We start from the raw sequence: 24738 nt of genomic DNA, 5'->3' as shown, positions 1-24738 counted from the left end.
TAATATTTGCACCTTCCTCACTTCTGGATCTCCGATTGGAAGTTCAATACTCTCCTTTGTGGGGTGGTGTATTTCCCTTTCCCACAGGAATTTAGGACCTGTGAACCAGTCAGATGACAGTAGTTCATCCATTGTTCCCCTGGATGCCTTGTCTGCAGAGTTTTCACAGGTGGGAACATAAAACCACTGTTGTGGGATTGTACTATTGCGAATCTTCTGTACTCTATTCGCGACAAAGGTGTGGAAGCGTCTTGCTTCGTTATTTATGTATCCTAGGATGACCTTTGAATCTGTCCAAAAGAACTCTTCCACATTGTCATACAGTAGTTCTTCTCTGAGCAGGCTACTCACTGTGACTGAGACTGCTGCTGCAGTGAGTTCCAACCTTGGGATGGTGGTGACCTTTGTGGGAGAGACACGAGCCTTTCCCATGACAAAAGCACAGTGAACATCTCTGTCACTGTTTATCAGTCTTAGATATGAACATTGTCCGTATCCAGTGGTGCTTGCATCTGAGAAATGATGCAGTTCCCTTTTCACCACTTCTCCAAAGCCATCAGGCACATAACATCTAGCTATCTGCAATTTCTCTAGTTTGATGAGATCTTTTCTCCAACACTCCCACCGTGGCCTTAGATGTTCAGGCAGTGGGTCATCCCATCCAGTACCTTGACGACACATCTCCTGCAGGATTTTTTTGCCATTGAGAAGGTAGGGGGCGACAAATCCCAAAGGATCGTATATAGATGCTACAGTTGACAACATCCCACGCCGTGTAGGAGGTTGTTCTCTTGGCACAAAGTTGAATGTGAAGCAGTCTCTTTCTATGCTCCAGTGAATACCCAGGGCTCTCTCTGTTGTTTCAGAGAAAGCAAGGTCCTTTGTTTTGATGTCCTTTGCATGTTCTGATGCTGGTATGCTGTTTAGAAGTGCATCGCTGTTCGATACAAACTTGTGTAGCCGCAGACCACCCTTTGCACAAATTTCACGAGCCTCTTGTGCCAGCCGTATACCATCTTCTACGGTCTTTGCACTTGTTACTCCATCATCCACATAAAAGTCTCTGGCTGTGAACTGAGAACCTAGTGGGAACGCAAGACTGTTCTCATTGGCTAGGTGTTTTAGCCCATAATTTGCACACCCTGGGGAGGAGACGGCGCCAAACAGATGTACTGTCATCCTGTACGCTTGTGGCTGTGTGCTTGTATCTCCATTTTTCCACCACAAGAAGCAGAGGTAGTTGCGATCATTCTCTTGGACTTGAAACTGGTGAAACATTTTCTCTATGTCGCACATTAGAGCTATTTGATGCTGCCGGAAGCGTAGAAGAACACCTGTCATATTGTTGATCATGTCTGGTCCAGTCAGGAGTTGCTCATTGAGACTGGTTCCTTTATGCTTGGCTGAACAGTCAAAAACCACACGCAGCTTATCAGGTTTCTTTGGGTGATAAATGCCATGATGTGGTATATACCACGTTTCACCAGGAAATGCATCATCTTGAGCTTCCTCAGCATCACCTCTTTGAATGATGTCATTCATGTACTTGACATAATCTTTCTTGTATGTCTCGTCTCGGGCAAATTTCCTCTTGAGTTGGTTAAGTCGGACCTCTGCGAGCTGTCTGTTATCAGGCATCTGTGGTCTTTCCTTAAAGGGGAGTGGCATTTTGTAATGACCTTGTTCAGTCTTCCTTATGCCCTTTTTGAGTTTGTCGAGGAAGATGAGATCCTCTTGTGACACTGTTCGGTCGTTTTTGCTGACCTCTTTGAAGTCACTTTCCAATGCACGAATTGCATCCATGGGAGTTACTGAAGGGATCTCTTTTACAGTGACACGGTGACAGAGGCTGCTTGTCATATCAGTCTCAAGACAAGGTTCTGAGCTGCCAACTATACTCCATTCTAAGTCTGTCTGCACAGCATAAGGCTCATCATTTTGGCCTAGTATCACTTGTCTTGGTGCTAAGGCTCGGGGACAGTTATAACCAATCAAGAGAGCTACTTCACAACTGAGGAGTGGTGGGACTTCATCGATAATTGGTGATAAATGACTCCAGCGTTTGGCTGTTTCACGAGTTGGTATGTGATTGCGGTTTGCCGGAATACAGTCCTTCATGTATGCAGGAGGGAGCTGGATAACTGTTGCAGAGCTGTAGCCCCTGACACGGAGACCACACACCTTTCCACTGCTTACAACTGTATTCTTTCCCATCATGGTAGTTAATTTTAATTTCACTGGATAAACATTGGTTTGCAGTTCATGGCTCACATCCTGATCAATGAAGGCGGTGTCACTTTGTGTGTCCAGTAGTGCATAGACAAGCTTTTCCTTGCAAGGATTTGCAGTTGATGACACCCACACTGGAACTATCATTGAGGTGTTGACAGATTGTCCTTCTCTGGCGATGTTAAGTGACATGGCGGTTGTTGTCTCTGGTGTGTCAATTTGTGCTGCACTTTCAATATTCATATGCCTTTCTCTTTTCAGATCACTACTGTAATTTACATCATGAAGGCAGCTTGGATGCCTTTTTGCACATATGTCACAAGTAAGGCGGTATTTACAGTCCTTCACACCGTGACCTGGTTTCAAACAGCCATAGCACAATTTATTGTCCTTGACAAATGACCTTCGATTTTTCAGAGGCATTTTCATGAGGTTTGGGCACTTGTGGAGTTGATGTGTGTCTTGGCACAACATGCATGGAGATCCCGTGCGTGTTTTATGAGTACATTGTTCATCTCTTTGTACAGTCGTTTTTGTATTGAATACACTGGCCTTGTTTCTTTTATTGTCTTTTGGATTACCTTTGTCGCCTGTTGTCTCCAGAGAACGGAGTGCATGAATAGAGCTGACTGGGTTACAGGCAACTTCCGCTTCTTCTGAAAGAAATGCAGCAAAATCATTGAAGCGGGGAAACTCTTTACCTTCCATCAGGGCCTTTGTAACATGGCGATTCCACCTGGCAGCTAACCAGTCTGGCAGTTTCTGTGTGAGCCTTTGGTTTTCTTCACAGTCGTTTAATATTTCCAGGCCCTTTACATGGGGTATAGCAAGCATGCATGCATTTGTGAAATCTGAAAAGCGTCTTAGCCCTTCAGCGTCTTTAGACTGTATTTTTGGCCAACCTGATAGCCTCTCTCTGAATGCTCTTTGAATAACGAATGTTTGGCCATACCGCTGGTTAAGCTTTTCCCAGGCATCTCGGTAGGCTTCCTCATCATTTCTGAAGAAGGTTCCTTCAAGGCATTTACGAGCTGGACCGCTCACATACCTTTTAAGGTAATAGAGTTTGTCTGCAGCTGAGATGCCCTTTTGATCAATCAGTGACATGAAGGAGGATTTCCATTCAATAAAGAGGATTGGCTCTCCATTGAACACCGTCGGCTCTGGTGTAGGAAGTCTGTTCATCATTATGCTGTCTTGAACTGCCTTTGCAAGCTGAGCGACACTAGGGGTTACTGATGATGTAGGTGTGTTAGATGGCAGCTGAGATGCGCTGTTGGGGATGACTTGCTCACTTCTGACTGATTGGACGTCTCCCACCTGTATTATTTGTCTGTCGTAAGCTTCAAGCCTGACTCGGGCTGCTTCCACCTCTTTCTCAGCCTGCAGACGCTCCAACTCAGATCTTTGAATTTCCATTTCTTTCTTGTGTTGTTCTTCCAAAGCCTTAATCCTTTCCTTCTGCTTTCTTTCCTCTTGAGCGATCTTGTACTCGACCTCCTTCACTGCCAGCTCTGCGGCTGCCTCAGCCTGTTTCGATGCAAGGTGAGAAGATGAGGAATGGTGGGTGCTATTTGAATTTGCAGCAGTAGAACCATATATGGAGAGCGCATAGTCACGATCTAGAAGCTCACGTAGATTACTTCTTACATCTTCTCCATCAAAATCTCCATCAACACCAGATAATCTTTCAAAGATGATTTTCATAATGTCACGAGTTACTGCTTCACAAGCGTCAATTTTTCTCCGTAAATCTGCTGGTGGTGCCACGTGGCTCCTTATTTCAGAGTACAGTTTCATGATGTCATCTTTACCCTTTTCTAATATGTCTGCGAGTGATGACAGAATTATTTCACTTAGGTCTGATTTTAATTTTTTCCTTGCTGCACGTGCTTCCATTTTCCACTGTTCATATAAGTACAAAAGTCTTTTTTCCTTTTTATTTAATTCTTCCTTTTGATAAGCAAGCATCCTTTCAGTTGGTGTTTTTATTCTTTCAGAGCGGCGTGGCACATCAGGCATGTCCTGGCCTCTACTCTCTGAATGAGCCACCAGATTTTCTTGCCACTTAATTGTTGCTTGCATGACTTCCACTGTGTTCTCACTTTCATTTTGAAGAGAAACTTTAAAATTCTCAGTTCCCTTTTGTAGACACGGGGTCTGCCCGTTAATGTCCTGTGAGTTCTCCATGTTTAATTCAGATGTTCGTTCCGTTGTCCTTTCAATTTTCCGACCAACTGCTGCCACCTGCTGTCCGTCTTGGGTACACACCGTTGAGCCTCGAGACCACGAGGCGGCGAGTGGTCAAGCTCTTACTGTAGCTTCCAGTCGAAATCAGTTAGCCCGGACTGATGGTTTAAGGGTTTTATTGATTTTTTGCCGTTCTCAAACCAACGTAAGAGCTATGAAAAAGGGGCAAAGAAATAAAACAATACATTAGAACACAGACTACTTATGGGTTTTAACTTAATATTCTACTCTTTACTAAAGACATAACATGCTTATTTACAACATATTCCTCGATAAATTTACCGTACCTTGTAGCCACTTTCGACTGAAACTAAACTTTCTCTCCCCGTTTGAGCTCCATCACGTTTCTCCTTGCGTTTGCTCACCCTCCTCGTTTTTTACCTTGTCAAGTTACCTTCCGACACTATCCTTTTCGATACACTTCCGGGTTGAAAGGAAGTACAAAAATAAAAGCACAATAAAACATCTAATGGAAATAAACTTTACCCTTGGGTCATCACACAGTAGATCTGGGATTTAATCTGCATTTAGAACAAAACTGCAGTGAATGTAGCAGTGTTGGCATATACTGTACAAGAGGTTTCTTTTAGGTTTAGTTTGTACTATAAAACAGCAGTTTGAGTCCATTTCTGCTGTTGCGACATACAGACTCATCAGTGTGTGACAAAGCAGAACAGACGGAGATGTGTGTCTTTTCCACTTAAAAAAACAAATTATATAACTATACAAACAGCATTTGACAAATCATGAAAAATCTGTACAGTTCCCACAAAGTGTGTGACAGCTGCTCCTGTGAGATATATACATTTTAAACATGGCTATCTGAAAGGTTGGTTGTTGAGAGAGAGGAAACATGGATGGAGTCAAATAATAATGAAGTGTTGCTGTTACTGTGAATATGAGGTAAGAGAGTGAGATAGATGACAATCAATTGCTTGTTCGAGCACTTTCAACACTCACAATGCTTGTTCTGAAACAGGTGATGATGAGGACAAGCTCAGGTCTCATAACTGATAAGGTATAGATTGGAGCACGAGGAAGATCTGAAAGTTAGAATGAGGAAGTGAAATACTTGAAGGTTCTTTCTGAAACATTGGCGCTAACTTTGTTCAGTGTAATCTCATTCATCAATGTCTCTGTCTCACTGTGTTTCTCACAGCGGTGTCTGGATATAGACTTGGAGTGGTACGAGGGGACTCAATACGGGTTCAAAGGGACAAACAGATCTAGATGGAGATGTATTCAGAGTGTACATTTCAGAGCTGCTACTGAAGCACCTAAGGTCAGGCAAAAAACTACAGTAGGCTGTTTAGGCAACAGTACATACAAACTAAAACACACACGGCCTAAAGTTTAACAGGGACTTGACCGAATCCAAAGCATATGAGGTCTAACCACTGACAAATATAGCCAAGGCATAAATGAAATGTGTGTGTTTTCAATGGGCACTACTTTCTGGGTAAAGCAGTGGTCTTGAACTCAATTCAGAATGTGCACAGAGTTCAGGATTTCATTGCAACCTCAGTGTCTGTTAAGCCTGGTTCACATGACAGGATTTAAAAATTATCTTTAGGTTTCCAAAAGCTGAGAGACTACACACGTGGAGATAAAAAAAAAAAAATCATAGATCTAACAGTTTTGGTCGTACAGTGTGTGGTGTTCAGCCACTTGGTAAGGACAACACCACCACACATGAACAGATTTCACACACGAACATTCCCAGCTCAGACAGGAAATCTCACAAAATCTCTCGAGATTAAACATGACTTCAGAGTAAACAAATGGAGATAGTTTGTGGAGTATTTACAACAGAGTAAAAAAACAATACATAAAGAAAAATTAAGGGCGTTCATTTAAAAGGAGTGGAGACAGTGTGACCACCGGATTTTCTGGTAAGTCAGAATAGCTGCTTTAATTTTATTTTCCGCTCCGTACGTCCGTGACATTGCTTTCTGATTAGCTGCATGTCACATTAAGCAGGCTGCTCGTTTGTGGTCAGAGGACACAACACACGTGAACCAGGCTGTGGTTAAAATTCAGGGGAGGAGCTCATCGACAACATCACCTACTGATGGGATCTGATGAAATGAAAACCTCCACCATCTTGGTGCTTTATTGAATAAATGACAAGACTGTGCTCGGGGTTAGATTAAGGGTTTGGAAATTTTGAGACACTGGAACTCCATGGCATAAACACTTTGGAGCCCCCTCATTCAATCAATGAATTTGGATGTTTAGGTGCAGTGTACATTTGAATGTGCATGAGCAGCTTATTATTATTTTTCCCACTTGTAATGTTTCTCAAATCTCATCAGTAGTATCACCACCCTTTTCTAAATATTATGTTAGTCATTACACCTCAGCAGGGTTCTCACCAGCATTATAACAGTGTAACGGTCCGTTACAGTGTTGTAATGGGAAAATAATAATTTCTCTATGTTGATTGTGGAGCCGCTGGTTGTGATGTAGAAGCAGTGCATCCACAATTTATCCATCAGCCTGTATCAAAGCCATTTCTGCCTTTTCTGCTGATTAAAATCTCTAAACGGGACTCTTTTTCTGGGCGAATCATCCTCCGCTTCACACGGATAGTTTTTATTCGTTTGTCATTAATGTGCCTTTTTTTGTGGAGCAGCTAACGATGCGGCTCTCTGCTGTGGACTGGAACCTTAATATCTCCCTCTTCTCTGGTTCCTAAACTAAGGCTAATGTCCCTCATAAAAATAATAACAATAATGATAATATCCTCCACTCCGTGTCTGTGTGTGTTGCGGGATTTGCTGCGGCTCTCTGCCAAGGTGGAAAGACGGATCATTCTGCAATCAATAACTTCAAAGCAAATCACCGTTTTAAATCAAATGAGAACTCTTTCAAAACATTGTAAAACAGACAAACTAGCTGTTTTTCTCCAAAATGAGATGTCCTCCGTTTCATCAGGGGAGACTTATCTCAGTGAGTCTCAGCGCTCCAGGCCGAGCACAGCAGCGCAACAGCACTCCAGGCACGGGTATTATAGGTGAGGCCAGGACCAAAGTAACATTTTACATTTATATCCCTCTGAAACACTGTTTGCTGCATTTTGAGGGCCAAATGTTAAGTAAAGCTATCGTTTTGTTTAGTTTTTTAAATGCTAGTTACAGCCTTACTTTAAAGCCAAAAGAAAGAGGCATCAGACCAAAACATGGAAGCGTGTAGAAATGTGTGTCACTGCACAGGAGCTAATTTATATACCACAGTTTACTAGAGAAAATCCTTACAAATGTCCATCCATCCATCCATTTTCTTCTGCTTTATCCGGAGTCAGGTCGCGGGGGCAGCAGCTCAAGCAAAGCCGCCCAGACCTCCCGATCTGCACACACCTCCCCCAGCTCTTGCAGCTGGCTGTGCTGCATGTCAGGATGTAATTCATAAAGAATGCAGGACGTCTCACTTTGGGAGGAAAAAAAAGTTTTAGTCAATTGTAGCTTATTGTCCATTTTACAGCGTTTGGAAAGAGGTGTCATTTTATTTAAAGCGGCAATTCGCTTTGAAATTATTAATTCCGACCGGACTCTGTCTCGGCAGAGAACTGCGCAGCGTTTGGAGCTGTGCCAACGGAAAGGAGGACGATTCTTATTTCTTGACTGCAACAAGAGTCCCAGTTAGTGACTTTAATCCACATACAACTTACTCACGATTGACATATTTTAATGGCTTTGAGAGGAGTTAAGAAGTGGACTTGCTGCTTCTGAAGAGCAGCGAATCAAAGAACCAATGCGCTAGCCGATCGACGCATTGCTTCATTGGTTCACGCTTCAGAGTGGAATCGCGCTGCAGAAGCGGTTGACTACAGAGCCACTGCAGGGTCTGTAATCAACGTAGAGAAATGATAATTTTCCCGACAAACACCCTCAAAAACAATGGCCGTTCTGAAGGACCAATAAGGGAATCGTTAAGCAAAAAGACTATTGATATCGGTGGATCGAATCATTTCTTAATGATACCCGAAAAGAACTGGTTCTTGATACCCAACCCTACTGACATGCAATATTCCACAAATTTAATAAGTTTAGAAAGCAAATATGATGAAAAAATGACAGAGCAAATGTGACTCCTGTGTATTTTGTATCCCTTTATCATTTAAAGCTGAAATCTTTTGAGTGAACTCTCCCATGGCTTGAAAAGAACGTCATGTGATCATATCAATATTTTTGGTTATTGTTTTCTTTGTGAAATCGTGCATTGGACTCTAAACCTACAGTGTAATGAGGGGTTTCTTAATCTTTCAGATTAAGAAAGTCTTGTGCAACCCTTGTGTCTTCCTATAATAGACAGTATTCTGTAACATTTCAATGGATTTATTTATGTTTGGTAAATTTTTAATAATCTTTTGGGCATGGCAAATTGATAAACAAATGCATAATATGCCTCAATGACTGCATTTTGCACAGAAACACTGTTGCTTCAGACTCTTACGCAATGCTATAATTTGGGCAGTGTGTAAATTTAGATCTTGAAATTTTAGTAGAACTGTATCATCCTCTAGCAAACTGAATAGATTAACTGTGACATAGATAGATAGATACATAGATGTTTTTTATTTAATTGTCCTGCATATAATAATGCCCAGCCCCATGGGTTCATAAGACACTCACAACAAAAGTAAATAAATGCATACAACTATTTCATACATTCGGGTACAGCAAAATATCTGTAAGTGATGGTTCTGTCCTAAAAATACATGCATAATAGGGTTGGAACCACTAATCAAAATCATTAGATGGGTACCATTAGTCGGTGACTAAATTTGACATTGAATGAATTGACAGTTTTGAATCTTAATGGTTAAACTCAAATGTGACATTTTATTTTAGCAAATATAAGCACAAAATCATGAATACAAGTCACAGCATTAGCATGAAGACAATACCTGCATTCATTTATTAGGCATAGACTACCTGTTTGAACTGACTAATTCACTTGCCAAGGTTCACACACTTTCTTCACTGAGTGAAGGGAGTGGTGGGAGCTCCAGCAGATCTATTCCTTTAAGGGTTAAATGAGCTTAATAAATAGCTTTTGACTAGTCGACTAATAAAAAATAGTCATCTAGTCAGATGTTAGGTAGTCGTAGTCGACTGTCATAATGAGTGGTCCCATCCCTAATACATCATGAACATTTGCCATTATGCCAGGGTGTTGTTTGTGCATGTGCAGAGTACCCAGCCTCCTTGGACACACTGCGTAGGACCCTGGAAAAGGTTCCTGCTGGAGACTCCTTAGTTCTACTGGGGGGGATTCAATGCTCATGTGGGCAACAATGGAGGAACTTGGAGGGGAGTGATTTGGACTAACGGCCCCCTGATCTGAATCTGAGTGGTCTTTTTGTTGTTGAACTTCTGTGCTGATCATGGATGGTCCATAATAAACACCTTGTTTGAGCTGAGCATAAGGGTGTTCCTAAGTACATTAGGTAAGAGAACATCCTAATTAAAAGGTCTGATCAATTTTGTAATCGTGTCATCAGACCTGCGACCACATGTCTTGGACACTCAGGTGAAGGGAGGGTTGGCACTGTCAACTGATCATCACCTGGCGAGGAGTAGGTTTAGATGGGGTAAGCCACCGACCCGACCTAGAAGGCCTAAACGCGTGGTGAGGATTTTCTGGGAATGTTTGGTGGAAGAACCTGTACAGATGGCCTTTCAGTCACACCTCCTAAGAAGCTTCTCCCACATCCCAAGGAAGGCCAGAGACATGGAAGCAGAGTTGTCCATGTTCAAGGCCTCCATTGCTGAGGCGGCTGATTTGAGCTGTGGCCAGACCACTCTTGGCGCTTCTTGTAGCGGCAACCTGTTGGTAGACACCTGTGGTGTTCACCAAAGTAGGAGCTGTATTCGCATTCTCAGCATTACGTTGGGCTTGTTCCTGGTGGATGTTGGACTCCGCCAAGGCTGCCGCTTGTCACCAATGCTGTTTGTGATGTTCATGGATGGGATTTCAAGGTGCACTCAGGGACCAGAGGTTGTCCAGTTCTGTGACCTCAGAGTTACATCTCTGCTTTTTATGGATGATAGGGTTCTGTTGGCGTCATCATCAGACAGTAACCTCCAATGTGCACTGAGCAGGTTTGAGGCAGTGTGAAGTGACTGAAATGAGAATCAGCACCTCCAAATCTGAGATCATGGTCTTTTGTTGGAAAAGGATGGACTGTCCCCTCTGGGTCAGGGTACAGTTATTGCTCCAAGTGGAGGAGTTTAAGTATCTCTGGGTCTTGTTCACTAGTAGGGGTAAGTTTGAGCGTGAGATTGATAGACGGGTTGGGATGACATCTGATGTTTCATGGATGCTGTACCGTGCTATCGTGGTGAAGAAGGAACTGAGCCAAAAAATGAGACTCTCAATTTATTAGTTGATTTATGCTCTTCTCCTTACCTATGGTCATGCTCTTTGGGTTATGACTGAAAGAATAAGGTTGCAAGATTCCTCCGTCGGGTATCTGAGATTACACTCCTGGACAGGTTGAGAAGCTCGACGATCCCAGAAGGAGTCTGAGTAGAGTTGGTGCCTCTTTACATTGAAAGGAGCCAGTTGAGGTGGTTCAGGCATCTGGTAAGGCCGCCCCATCCTCGTCTCCCTAAGAAGGTCTTCCAGGCATGTCCAACTGGGAGAAGGAAGACCCAGGGCATGCTGGAGGCATTGTGTTTCCCAGCTGTGTTGAGAATGCCTCGGTATTCCAAGGGAAGAGTTCCGGGATTTGGGCAAGGATATGGAAGTGTGGGATGAACTATTTGATATGCTAGCATCGCAACCTGGACCTGGATAAGCGATTAAAATGAATGAATTAATGTTTTTATTTATTTATCTTTTACTCCAGAATGTCTTTTTCTTCAAAATCCATTCCTCGTCAGGTTCTTTACTTCACATGGTGGTAAAGGTTAGAATAAGTTAAATTTCATCAGCAAGGTAGCAGTCAGAATGAATAATAACACATTAATAGCTTGTGATGACACTGGCAGGGGTGGTGGCCCAGCGGCTTGTTTACAGTGTGGAAGGTTCCCAGTTCAAACCATAGACTGTATATATACGTTCAATCTATCCCTACCCATTCTCCATGTAATATTGCATCAGGAAAAGCATCTGGTGTAAAACCTGTGCCAAATCAACATGCAGATCCACTTCGGCTCTGCTTGTCGAGTTTCTCGTAGTTATGCTTTTTATTGCAAGAGCAAAAACACATGGGCAGAATGCGAGAATATAAGCAAAGAGTGAGGAGGGGGAGCATAATAAGAGATGTAGAGAGAAGGACAGGAGACATAGAGAGGGAGAACAGATGGCAGGCAGTAGATCAGTTCTCCCTTGCTGTTCTGTGTCCGAAGGAGAATATTGATAAGTAGTTTGAACTTGCTCACTAAACTACACGGTGTCTGGGTCACTGTCTTTCCAATTCCAGTTCTGTTACAAAGTTCAAGTAAGCAGACAAGTTGATGATCAGTAATTTTACATGCCTTGTCAAACTTTAAACACTGCACTCTCCGTGTTTCAACATCGCCTCAGTCATATTTTGGAAGACATCAAAGTTTGTCCCTCTGCCAAATGCTACAATTGTATCCTGTCAACTGATTATGGACCGGGAAATATTTGTGTCCATGGGTTACCCGACGGGAAGTGCTGAACAGAAAGGTTGGAATTTCTCTGTCTTTCTTCTTCCAATGGTATTATGCAAGTCTGATACAGAGTCACAGAGGAACCAGGTGTTCAGTGTGCCAGCAATGCAGGGATATAAATATAGACTACAAGGAAATGAGCATAACTTTTAAATCTGATGTAGCTGATGGTGTGGTGGTGGCTGTTTCATCACATGATAGAGTTACAGTCACAAAGCCTGTAAGTATGTGAAATCCATTATGGTAGTTTAGGTTTTAAAAATTTTATTTATTTTTTTTGCTGCCATTTAACCTGGTGCCAACTGATAAGCCCATGATGGATGTATAGAAACATAACCAAACTATAAGTGCCATATCAGCTACTGTTAAATTTCTTCTTCAGTGCACTCTATGATGCCAATTTCACCACACCACATACCACTCAAATGACTTTGCACAAATTATTTAGGGACACTACGATGAGGAGTATTAATTGCATTGTGAGAGAACGTCAGATCCAACATTTTGACCATGTGGCACATTTGTTCATGATCCAGCACATACAACCCCTGGCAAAAATTATGGAATCACCGGCCTCGGAGGATGTTCATTCAGTTGTTTAATTTTGTAGAAAAAAAGCAGATCACAGACATGACACAAAACTAAAGTCATTTCAAATGGCAACTTTCTGGCTTTAAGAAACACTATAAGAAATCGGGAAAAGAAATTGTGGCAGTCAGTAACGGCTACTTTTTTAGACCAAACAGAGGGAAAAAATATGGAATCACTCAATTCTGAGGAAAAAATTATGGAATCATGAAAAACAAAAGAACGCTCCAACACATCACTAGTATTTTGTTGCACCACCTCTGGCTTTTATAACAGCTTGCAGTCTCTGAGGCATGGACTTAATGAGTGACAAACAGTACTCTTCATCAATCTGGCTCCAACTTTCTCTGATTGCTGTTGCCAGATCAGCTTTGCAGGTTGGAGCCTTGTCATGGACCATTCAACTTCCACCAAAGATTTTCAATTGGATTAAGATCCTGACTATTTGCAGGCCATGACATTGACCCTATGTGTCTTTTTGCAAGGAATGTTTTCACAGTTTTTGCTCTATGGCAAGATGCATTATCATCTTGAAAAATGATTTCATCATCCCCAAACATCCTTTCAATTGATGGGATAAAAAAAAAAGTGTCCAAAATATCAACCTAAACTTGTGCATTTATTGATGATGTAATGACAGCCATCTCCCCAGTGCCTTTACCTGACATGCAGCCCCATATCATCAATAACTGTGGAAATTTACATGTTCTCTTCAGGCAGTCATCTTTATAAATCTCATTGGAACGGCACCAAACAAAAGTTCCAGCATCATCACCTTGCCCAATGCAGATTCGAGATTCATCACTGAATATGACTTTCATCCAGTCATCCACAGTCCACGATTGCTTTTCCTTAGCCCATTGTTACCTTGTTTTTTTCTGTTTAGGTGTTAATGATGGCTTTCATTTAGCTTTTCTGTATGTAAATCCCATTTCCTTTAGGCGGTTTCTTACAGTTCGGTCACAGACGTTGACTCCAGTTTCCTCCCATTCGTTCCTCATTTGTTTTGTTGTGCATTTTTGATTTTTGAGACATATTGCTTTAAGTTTTCTGTCTTGATGCTTTGATGTCTTCCTTGGTCTACCAGTATGTTTGCCTTTAACAACCTTCCCATGTTGTTTGTATTTGGTCTAGAGTTTAGACACAGCTGACTGTGAACAACCAACATCTTTTGCAACATTGCGTGATGATTTACCCTCTTTTAAGAGTTTGATAATCATCTCCTTTGTTGCAATTGACATCTCTCGTGTTGGAGCCATGATTCATGTCAGTCCACTTGGTGCAACAGCTCTCCAAGGTGTGATCACTCCTTCTTAGATGCAGACTAACAAGCAGATCTGATTTGATGCAGGTGTTAGTTTTGGGGATGAAAATTTACAGGGTGATTCCATAATTTATTCCTCAGAATTGAGTTCCATATTTTTTTCCCCTCTGCTTAGTCTAAAAAAGTAACCATTACTGACTGCCACAATTATTTTTCCTGATTTCGTATAGTGTTTCTTAAAGCCAGAAAGTTGCCATTTGAAATGACTTTAGTTTTGTGTCATGTCTGTGATCTGCTTTTTTTCTACAAAATTAAACAACTGAATGAACATCCTCCAAGGCCGGTGATTCCATAATTTTTGCCAGGGGTTGTAGGTGCCTGAGTGTTGAGGACCCCGGTGGCTGGTGAAGGCCAAGGGAACACAGACACTGCACCTGGCTGCAACAGATACAGTTATGCTCAAATGTTTACATACCCTGACATCATTTTAGATTTTTTTTTTTGGCCATTTTCAGAGAATATGATAACACATTTTTTTTTTTTAACAGAAACTACCCAAATTACCCTGATCAAAGGTTACCAGACCCCTGTTCTTAATACAGTATATTGCCCTCTTTGGCATCAGTGACAGCTTGGAGTCTTTTGTGGTTGTTGTGGACGAGGCTGTCTGATGGTAAAGCTGCCACTGAATATGTCTTGGACTTTATTTACATCAACTACGAAGAAATACAATCAGTATGGCATTCTATGGTAAATCTGCATGTAGTAGACAGTTCTCAAAAACTGAATGACTGTGCAAGAAGGAGAAGAGTGAAGAATGACACCCAGACAACCCAGAAGAAGCTATAGGCTTATGTGGCTGTGATTGGAGAAATTGTGCACATCTTCCTGAACATTGGTACAGTTGGTCTTCAGACCAAGCCTCATAATTCTATCTATGTGGTTGTTTGATTTATCCCCCAAAGCCTTCATCTGTCTTTGGGTCATGGGTCCAGGCCCAATGCAGTTCTTTGATGTGGTGATATGCAACACCACACCATTTATTAGATGATTTATGCTCTTTTCCTCACCTATGGTCATGAACTTTGGGTTATGACTGAAAGAATAAGATTGCAAGATTCCTCTGTCGGGTATCTGGGATTACACTCCGGGTCCAATGCAGTTCTTTGATGTGCTGGATGTGGTGATATGCAACACCACCTCCTGCTTCCAGACATGAATTGACTTGACTTGTTCATGTGTCACACCCTATTAAAATCTGTAGTGATGCCACCAAAGAGGAAGTAAGGCCATATCTCAGCAACGCATGGACTCATGGGCCCGGGTCCCCATTGTGAGGTAGCACAAAAACATTTTGGAGTCATTTAGCTGCTTTTGGTGGGAGATGTTCAGAGATGAGTTACCTTTTTTTTTTCCCAACGAGGTCTAAATGAGAGAATCTTACCTGTAAACTTGCAGATACTCTGATTTAGTGTGCTGTGATTTTGCAGAAGGATACCAAGAACCCTTTTTGTGATTACAGAGCAGTACTTCAAACACATAGCAAGCTTCACAGCAAGAAGGTTGTGGGATCACTTCCAACCTGGCCCTTTCTGCGTGAAGTTTACATGTTCTCCATGTGTTTGCATGGGTTCTCTCCAGGTGCTCAGGGTTCCTCCCACATCACAGACATGCAGGTTAGGTGAATTGGTGACTTTATAATTGGCCATATGCGTGCGTGCAAGTGTGAATGGGTTTGTTTCTATGTGGCCCTGTGATAAAATGGCGTCCTGTTCAGGGTGTACCCTTCCTCCCACTCTATGACTGCTGGGATAGGCTCCAGGCCCCCCACCTGTGACCCTTGATTGAAGTAAGCGGTATAGAAAATGAATGAATATTGCATATCCTTTGGAGGTTCACCACTAAAGGCTGTCTTGATACAGTTCTTAGTATTGGGAAGTATTGCTTTGGCATGTGGCTGTTACAGGGCCTCTGTGGATAGTATTGGAACAGGGATAGCGGATTTGAGATCTAGCCAAAGGACTGTAGAGAACACGAGAAGCCCTGTTTGTGCTGCTGTCTGACCAGACTCCTTTGCTTCCCCCACCGTCAAAGCCTATGTTGTCATGACTTAATTGCTGCACTGTCTGATGAATGGGCTGTTACTGTGTGTTTTGCAGATGGCTGCAAGCAGCAGCTGAAGACCCCACCGAGATTTCCCTTGTCTGCCTCCGTCACCTGCAAATATGAGTGGTAATACTACTGATAGTAATTTTCATATGTGTGAGCTCCCACGTGTCTTACTTAGGTTGACCACAGCATTCCTGTTTATCATGCCATTGTCAGCTGTTCTAACTCTTTGACTAAGGTACGGTCTGTTCTTGATCACATGATGTGTGAGAGGGAAAATAGCCCATTTCAGACACATTCCGCTCACTGTGTTCCACCCTTTATGTCATCGATTTTTGGTTTCACTTGCAGTTAAGTAATTTCAACAAATGACTAATAATTATAAACATGTCAACTCTGTGTTGCTTTTTGCTTCACTGTACTGGCCAGAAGGTCATTCTGTGGAACATTCATTCATGACTTTGATGTGTTTTAGTAGCTTTTCTACAGGCTGAATTGAACTTAAGATAATCCGGCGCCAAGGCCATATTGTGCTTAAACACATATACACAGATAGGGCTTTACGCTCTGTCCATTGTGTAAAAGTATGTATGTAACTCTTATCTTGTCATGGAACAGAATCATTGGATATCCTGATTCCACTGAGTAAGGATGCAGAGTGTCTGTTTGCAATAGTCCTGAATCAAAATGATCCAGACTTTTAATGACTTCCTGGACTCAGCTATCAGATGTGTATCTGTGGTGAACCTGTTTAGACATTCACTTACTTCTGCAGTCACATTTATGTCTCTGGGTCTTCGGCCTTTGGAATTGAGAGATCTGATCAAAAACTTCTTGACTGCTTGAAATTCTGTGACTTAAAAACCACAGTCTGATCGAAACCATAGGTTGTGCTGTGTTTTATGAGCTATATATAAGCTGTTGAAACCATGATGTTATATTAAAGAATGTTGCAGTTGCAGTGTATCATGGGTCCTCCTGGTCCATGATATTTTAGTTAGGCGCTCGCATTCTCTTAAAGATTGTGAGGTGTAAACACCCACTTAACTCTCCTCCGCCAATGCTTCCCACAGCTCTACGCTGCAAGAAAAATCACTTTTATTCTGAATAATATTGTAGTTTCTTGCTCAGTTGGTGCATATACAACTCCTGGCAAAAATTATGGAATCACCGGCCTCGGAGGGTGCTCATTCAGTTGTTTAATTTTGTAGAAAAAAAGCAGATCACAGACATAACACAAAACTAAAGTCATTTCAAATGGCAACTTTCTGGCTTTAAGAAACACTATAAGAAATGAAGAAAAAAATTTGTGGCAGTCAGTAACGGTTACTTTTTTAGACCAAGCAGAGGGAAAAAAATATGGAATCACTCAATTCTGAGGAATAAATTATGGAATTATGGAATTTTCATCCCCAAAACTAACACCTGCATCAAATCAGATCTGCTTGTTAGTCTCATCTAAAAAGGAGTGATCACACCTTGGAGAGCTGTTGCACCAAATGGACTGACATGAATCATGGCTCCAACATGATAGATGTCAATTGAAACAAAGGAGAGGATTATCAAACTCTTAAAAGAGGGTAAATCACCATGCAATGTTGCAAAAGATGTTGGTTGTTCACAGTCAGCTGTGTCTAAACTCTGGACCAAATACAAACAACATGGGAAGGTTGTTAAAGGCAAACATACTGGTAGACCAAGGAAGACATCAAAGCGTCAAGACAGAAAACTTAAAGCAATATGTCTCAAAAATCGAAAATGCACAACAAAACAAATGAGGAATGAATGGGAGGAAACTGGAGTCAATGTCTGTGACTGAACTGTAAGAAACCGCCTAAAGGAAATGGGATTTACATACAGAAAAGCTAAACGAAAGCCATCATTAACACCTAAACAGAAAAAAACAAGGTAACAATGGGCTAAGGAAAAGCAATCGTGGACTGTGGATGACTGGATGAAAGTCATATTCAGTGATGAATCTCGAATCTGCATTTGGCAAGGTGATGATGCTGGAACTTTTGTTTGGTGCCGTTCCAATGAGATTTATAAAGATGACTGCCTGAAGAGAACATGTAAATTTCTACAGTCATTGATGATATGGGGCTGCATGTCAGGTAAAGGCACTGGGGAGATGGCTGTCATTACATCATCAATAAATGCACAAGTTTAGGTTGATATTTTGGACACTTTTCTTATCCCATCAATTGAAAGGATGTTTGGGGATGATGAAATCATTTTTCAAGTTGATAATGCATCTTGCCATAGAGCAAAAACTGTGAAAACATTCCTTGCAAAAAGACACATAGGGTCAATGTCATGGCCTGCAAATAGTTCGGATCTTAATCCAATTGAAAATCTTTGGTGGAAGTTGAAGAAAATGGTCCATGTCAAGGCTCCAACCTGCAAAGCTGATCTGGCAACAGCAATCAGAGAAAGTTGGAGCCAGATTGATGAAGAGTACTCATTAAGTCCATGCCTCAGAGATTGCAAGCTGTTATAAAAGCCAGAGATGGTGCAACAAAATGCTAGTGATGTGTTGGAGCGTTCTTTTGTTTTTCATGATTCCATATTTTTTTCCTCAGAATTGAGTGATTCCATATTTTTTTCCCTCTGCTTGGTCTAAAAAAGTAACCGCTACTGACTGCCACAATTTTTTTTCCTGATTTCTTATAGTATTTCTTAAAGCCAGAAAGTTGCCATGCGAAATGACTTTAGTTTTGTGTCATGTCTGTGATCTGCTTTTTTTTCCTACAAAATTAAACAACTGAATGAACATCCTCCGAGGCCGGTGATTCCATAATTTTTGCCAGGGGTTGTACATTTTACTGTCTGGGTTCAAGTTCATGGAATTTTGTGTCTATTGATGCAGCTACAAGAACTCTTAACTTCACTTTGACAATTCAGTTCAGTTCACTCATATTAATTTGTGCCAAATCACGACATAAGTCGCCCCAAGGCATGTCACAAGGGTAAGGATTGGCAAAGATTGTGAAATAAATAAGAATTTAAATGTATAACTTTTAGTACTTACTGAGTGGCTGATAGTGGCTAAAGAGATATACGTATATCTTTTTAAAATCGTAGAAGCTCTTTTATGCATACCCGATACACTTTGTTACTGATTAACTGATTCCATCTGCTCCAAGTGATGTTAATCAGTGAAATCACCTGGAGGAGTGGATGGTTTCAAAGAAACACTGCTCCTTCTTGGCCCTTTCTGGAATCAGTTTGACGCCTATGCTTTAAGATGACGTGAACTATCCATTCAGTGTGTTTACCAATGCAGTGTGGCATAAATGCAGTCAGTATGCAGTCTGCTTTGGTGGTTGGATAAATACCAGTGAAACCATGAGCTCATTGTTTTCGTCCTGTCTAAACAGAGTGACACAGCATCGCTGGCAGCAACGAGCGCTGTTATCACTTTAATATCAGTGCTTTCTCAGACGTGAGAGCCACCAAAGCTGGCTTTGGGAGTTGCTCACATCTACTCTGTGCATGTGCGTATAAGGTTTCCTGACTATCAAGCGTTCCCATGTCTTAATTTTAATCATGCAGAGCTTATGCTTGTATGCTTTGCACAGATTTATTGGTTTATTCAAATGACGACAAAGTCAAATCCTTTTGAAGGACAGGTTTATTGAAGTAACTAGATTTGTTACCTCATCAAATCTTTGACGGCCCACTTCTGGATTACTGTTCTGATTTTTTTTTTTTTTTTTTTCTTCAGAGTTGTTCAGATAGCTCAGGAAACCTTCTGAGAAAAGCTGCTGCTGTTTGGCCTAATATTTGTCTTGGAATAATAAGTAGACCACACATTTGGTTAACTTAGTCTTTCAGTTTTATCTGTACACCTGTTATAAACTACACTAATAAACTATCTTTTTCCCTAGGTGGTACTAGTATGTGGGCAATCTCTCCAGCAGAGAGGATCAAACACGACCAGACGTTTGATACCCTCTCCCCATCAATGGGCTATGTTTCAGGTATATATGTATGCACAGACATACTCTTGACTGACTGCATCACCTCAAGCTGATGTCATAACAACCACATTTCCTGAAACCCGTCTCAGTCAATTTAAATGTGATTATTTGAACTAATAGCATATTGTTTTTCAGCTCAGTTAGAGGAAAACAATTATCAAATTACTCAGTGTTGTTAAAAAAGTTATGGAACCAACATTCAAAAACAATAAAACTAATTTTTCAAACAGTGGTTACAGAATAGCATTTCAGGATATTTAAAGCATTTATAAAACTTATTACAGTCACATAATGTCAACCCTCATGGGCTCTTGCACTGTTTGCTTAATTAAATGTGTTACCCTGTTCCCAGTCATTTAAAGTCTGTTACTAAGTGTGAGCAAAGGCACCCCCGCGGGTAGACTCTGTAGGCCTCAACTGGAGAAATTCACATTTAGGACCAAACTCTTCATGTGGTTTTGTAGAGTTACTGCCCACATTTGTGGAACACTTTTGACATTTTGTTAGACAGCATCACCCCATGAAACACCCCAGTGGGTGAGACTGAAAGGCCCCCCAGAAGATGAGCTGTGTAATGTGCTTTGTGGTCACAAAGTGGTGACAGAATTGGTGAATCTAAATTGCCCTGGGCATGTGATTACACTGTATATACACATACAGTGTATATACAGTGCAGTGCAAGTATTCACAGTGCTTCACTTTTCCACATTTTGTTATGTTATGGCTTTATTTCAAAATGGAGTAAATTCTTTTTTTTTTTTTTCTGTTTGCGAAGAGGCACGTGAAGGACTCTCAGCCTATGAGAAACAAAACTCTCTGGTCTGATGAGACAAAGATTGAATTCTTTGGTGTGAATGCCAGACGTCATCCCTACAGTGAAGCATGGTGGTGGCAGCATCATGCTGTGGGGATGTTTTCAGCAGCAGGAACTGGGAGACTAGTCAGGATTGATTGGAAAAAATGAATGCAGCAATGTACAGAGACATCCTGGATGAAAACCTGCTCCAGAGTGCTCTTGACCTCAGACTGGGTGACGGCTCATCTGTTGGCAGGACAGTGATCGTAAGCACACAGCGAAGATATCAAAGGAGTGGCTTCAGGACAACTCTGTGAATGTCCTTGAGTGACCCATCCGGAGCCCAGACCTGAATCTGATTGAACATCTCTGGAAGGATCTGAAAATAGCTGTGCACAGATGCTCCCCATCCAACCTGATGGCACTTGATAGGTGCTGCATGGGCAAAACTGCCCAAAGATAGGTGTGCCAAGGTTATGGTATCATATTCAAGAAGACTTGAGACTGTAATTGTTGCCAAAGGTGCATCAACAAAGTATTTAGCAAATGGTGTGAATACTTATGTACATAAGTTATTTTTTTTTTTTTTTTATAAATTTGGAAAAAATTCTAAAATATTTTTTCATGTTGTTATTATGGGGTGTAGTGAGTAGCATTTTGAAGGAAAAAATTAATTTACTCCATTTTGGAATAAGGCCGTAACATAAATGTGGAAAAAGTGAAATGTTGTAAATACTTTCCAGATGCACTGTACGATTGATCTGTTTTTGATCTGTCTACGGTGTACCCATCTTCTCACTCAATGAACATGGGCAAAAGAAATGCATTTATATAGTGCTTTATAATCTTATGCAGATGCACAACGTACTGTACAGTCATCATCTCTGTCTCTCTCACACACACAAAAAAACGATGACTGAGTGCTGCCCTGTAAAACATTCAACTGCACACCAGAAACAGTCTCCCAGATGGGTTTTGGACCCCTGATCCTCAGCAGGGTAAAAGATCAAAGATTTTTCTCTGTTTCTTGATGCCCCTCCCCATGTTTGTCACTCTAGGAGAGCAAGCAAGGAAGTTTTTCCTCCAGTCTGGGCTGCCTCCTTCAGTGTTGGCTGAAATATGGTAAGAAGCCCATACAGTCTAACACAGTCATTCATTGCCAGATTTTTGAATGATTTCTCTGTTTGCTGTAATGTGTATTCAAGCCACAAATTCTAATATCTCTCTCTCTCGCTCTCAGGAGTCTTGCTGATATGAATAATGATGGAAAGATGGACAGGCTGGAGTTTTCCATTGCCATGAAGCTCATAAAGCTAAAACTCCAAGGTACCCCTCTCCCTTCAGGGCTGCCAATCATCATGAAACAGCCTCCAGTGCCTGCACCCAGCTTCATCCCTGCCATGTCATCATATGGTAAAGTTCTAAGATTCCCTTCTCTGGGTTGTCTGCTAGAAAATTTGTTGCAGATTAACATAACACCATTGCCTCCATTTTTGCATTGATGGGTAAATGTCGGAGTTAACTCTTGGGATGTGTTTATTATAAAAACTCAATCCATTTGACACTTTGACTAAAGGAACCAAAACGTGCACTCACTCATAGTGATGGGTATTGATAAGATTTTATTGATATCGATGCCATTATCGATTCCGCTTATCGATCCAATTCCTTACCGATTTTCTTAACGATACCTCTTGTGAATTTTCTGTGTACTAAAAGTAGGCTTTACTGGTTTTGTATGTCAACAACATTTTAAATTGGTCACTGGATCCTTAATCTCTGTGCTGAGATGCGAACAGCTTAATGCTAACTTTAACATTGAAAACGCCATAGACATGTTAACATGTTAGCATTGGTCCTGTTTTTAAGTTATAAAATACATCTATCAACTGTTTCAGAAGATCATAACAGAACGGTTTAACATAAAAAGGTAAATATTACTCAGACATATGCTCTTTAGGGTTTTAGCGGGGAAAAATTAAGATAAAGTGAAATAAAACAAATAACCCCCCGAAGCAGCAGATCAAAGCACTGCTTCATTGGTTCAAGGTTCAAAGCAAAGCCACACTGCAGAAACGGTTGATTACAGACCTGCTGCAGAGTCTGTAATTAATATAGAGAAATGATCATTTCGCTGTCAAACACTCCCAAAAACAACGGCCACTCTGAAGGGCCGATGAGGGAATTGTTAAGCAAAAAGGCTATTGATGTCAAATGGATCGAATCATTTCTTAACGATACCCGAAAAGAACCGGTTCCCGATACCCATCCCTACTCACTCAGCAGAAAGGCTAATTCATGCTGCTCTTTGTTTTTCCTTTTGGTTAAAATCAGCCAAAGCCATTTTTACATGTGTACGTGAAAACTGCAGGATTAACTAGTGAAGGCATGTTCTGTGAATACTCCATTCTCACATACTGTTGGGGTTTGGTTCCGTGACGTGTTTGTGTCTTTTTGTATAGTTTTGTTGCCCAGGCTGTGCCTTAGGCTGGCCACAATAAATGGCCACTCTAAAATGTTCAGTTTTATCACACAGCACAATTCCACAGATGTCGCAAGTTTTGAGGGAGCGTGCCATTGGCATGCTGACTGCAGGAATGAATGTCCATCAGGGCTGTTGCCAGTGAACTGAGTGTTCATTTCTCTACCATAAGCTGTCTCCAAAGACGTTTCAGAGAATTTGGCAGTACATCCAACCGGCCTCACAACAGCAGTCCATGTGTAACCACACCAGTCCAGGACCTCCACATCCAGCATGTTCACCTCAACGATTGTTTGTGACCAGCCACCTGGACAGCTGCTGCAACAGTCAGTTTTCAGAACCAAAGAATTTCTGCACAAACGTTTAGAAACCATCTCAGGGAAGCTCATGTGCATGCTTGTCATCCTCCTTGGGGTCTTGACCTCGGTGCAGTTCATCGTCGTAACTGATTCAGTGGGTAAATGCTCATGTTCAATGTTCAATGGCATCTGACTGCAGATCAACTCGATGTGAAGGAGATGTTGCAGTGTGTGACGCATGGTGGTCATAGCAGATACTCACTGGTTTTTTGACACCCCCCCCCCCCCCCCCCAAAAAAAAAGCAAAACTGCACATTTCAGAGTGGCCTTTTGTTGTGGCCATCCTAAGGCACATCTGTGCAATAATCATGCTATCTAATCAGCATTGTGATATGCCAGACCTGTGAGGTGGGATGGATTATCTCGGCAAAGGAGAAGTGTTCACTAGCAGATTTAGACAGATTTGTGAACAGGCACTTTAAATTGTCAAAAATGTTTGCATTGTACATTATATATTTCTTGTTAGTTCCTCTATTATAACACTTACATGGTGTTAAACTGCAACAACTATGTTACTTAACATAATGATTCCAGTGTTATTGTACTGTGCTTATAAAAATCATAACAATAAATTTTATTTGTATAGCAAATTTCTTACATGAAATGGACCTCAAAGCACTTTATGTTAAAGTGACTTTTGGTGTGTCTGAATGATCATTCTCATGCATGTTTGTGTTAATGTATTTTGGCTCTCATTCTGTACCATCTACTTGATTTACCTGTATTTTATACTTATGTGTCTCCTCAAGGTATTGGTTCTGTACCTAACCTACCTGTGATGCCAGGGACAAACCTTTCCATGTTGACCCCTATGTCTATGGGAACACCTGGACTCTCATCTTTAACTCCAATGACGGGGCTAACGCCTTTGGTGCCTACAGCAACTGGACTGACACCTTTAATAGGATCCGCAGCCACCACTCCTCTAATGCCCACCATGGGAAATGCAACACTGCCAAATGGCACCATGGGAATTCTCCAGCCCATCCCAGCTGGATCTATGGGCTCTGGTATACAAATCTCTTCTTTCTA

General features: G+C 41.5%; 1 protein-coding gene across 4 annotated transcripts in view; it reads left to right on the top strand.

Annotated features, from left to right (window-relative positions):
* itsn2b (intersectin 2b) overlaps positions 1-24738 on the top strand; it is a 110593-nt gene that overhangs the window by 5530 nt on the left and 80325 nt on the right. For 2 of the 4 annotated variants that reach the window (XM_034187816.1, XM_034187808.1), the window contains exons 2-6: positions 16137-16209; positions 19977-20069; positions 21924-21987; positions 22106-22278; positions 24456-24716. In XM_034187816.1, coding sequence (XP_034043707.1) covers positions 16203-16209; positions 19977-20069; positions 21924-21987; positions 22106-22278; positions 24456-24716 — 598 coding nt within the window. In that variant the 5' untranslated portion in view covers positions 16137-16202. The remainder of the gene's footprint in view (positions 1-16136; positions 16210-19976; positions 20070-21923; positions 21988-22105; positions 22279-24455; positions 24717-24738) is intronic. The other 2 variants (XM_034187830.1, XM_034187822.1) reach the window with 1 other exon arrangement.

The sequence above is a fragment of the Thalassophryne amazonica genome, chromosome 2, assembly GCF_902500255.1.
Source record: "Thalassophryne amazonica chromosome 2, fThaAma1.1, whole genome shotgun sequence".
Lineage (NCBI taxonomy): Eukaryota > Metazoa > Chordata > Actinopteri > Batrachoidiformes > Batrachoididae > Thalassophryne > Thalassophryne amazonica.
This window is presented reverse-complemented; position numbering and strand designations above follow the sequence as displayed.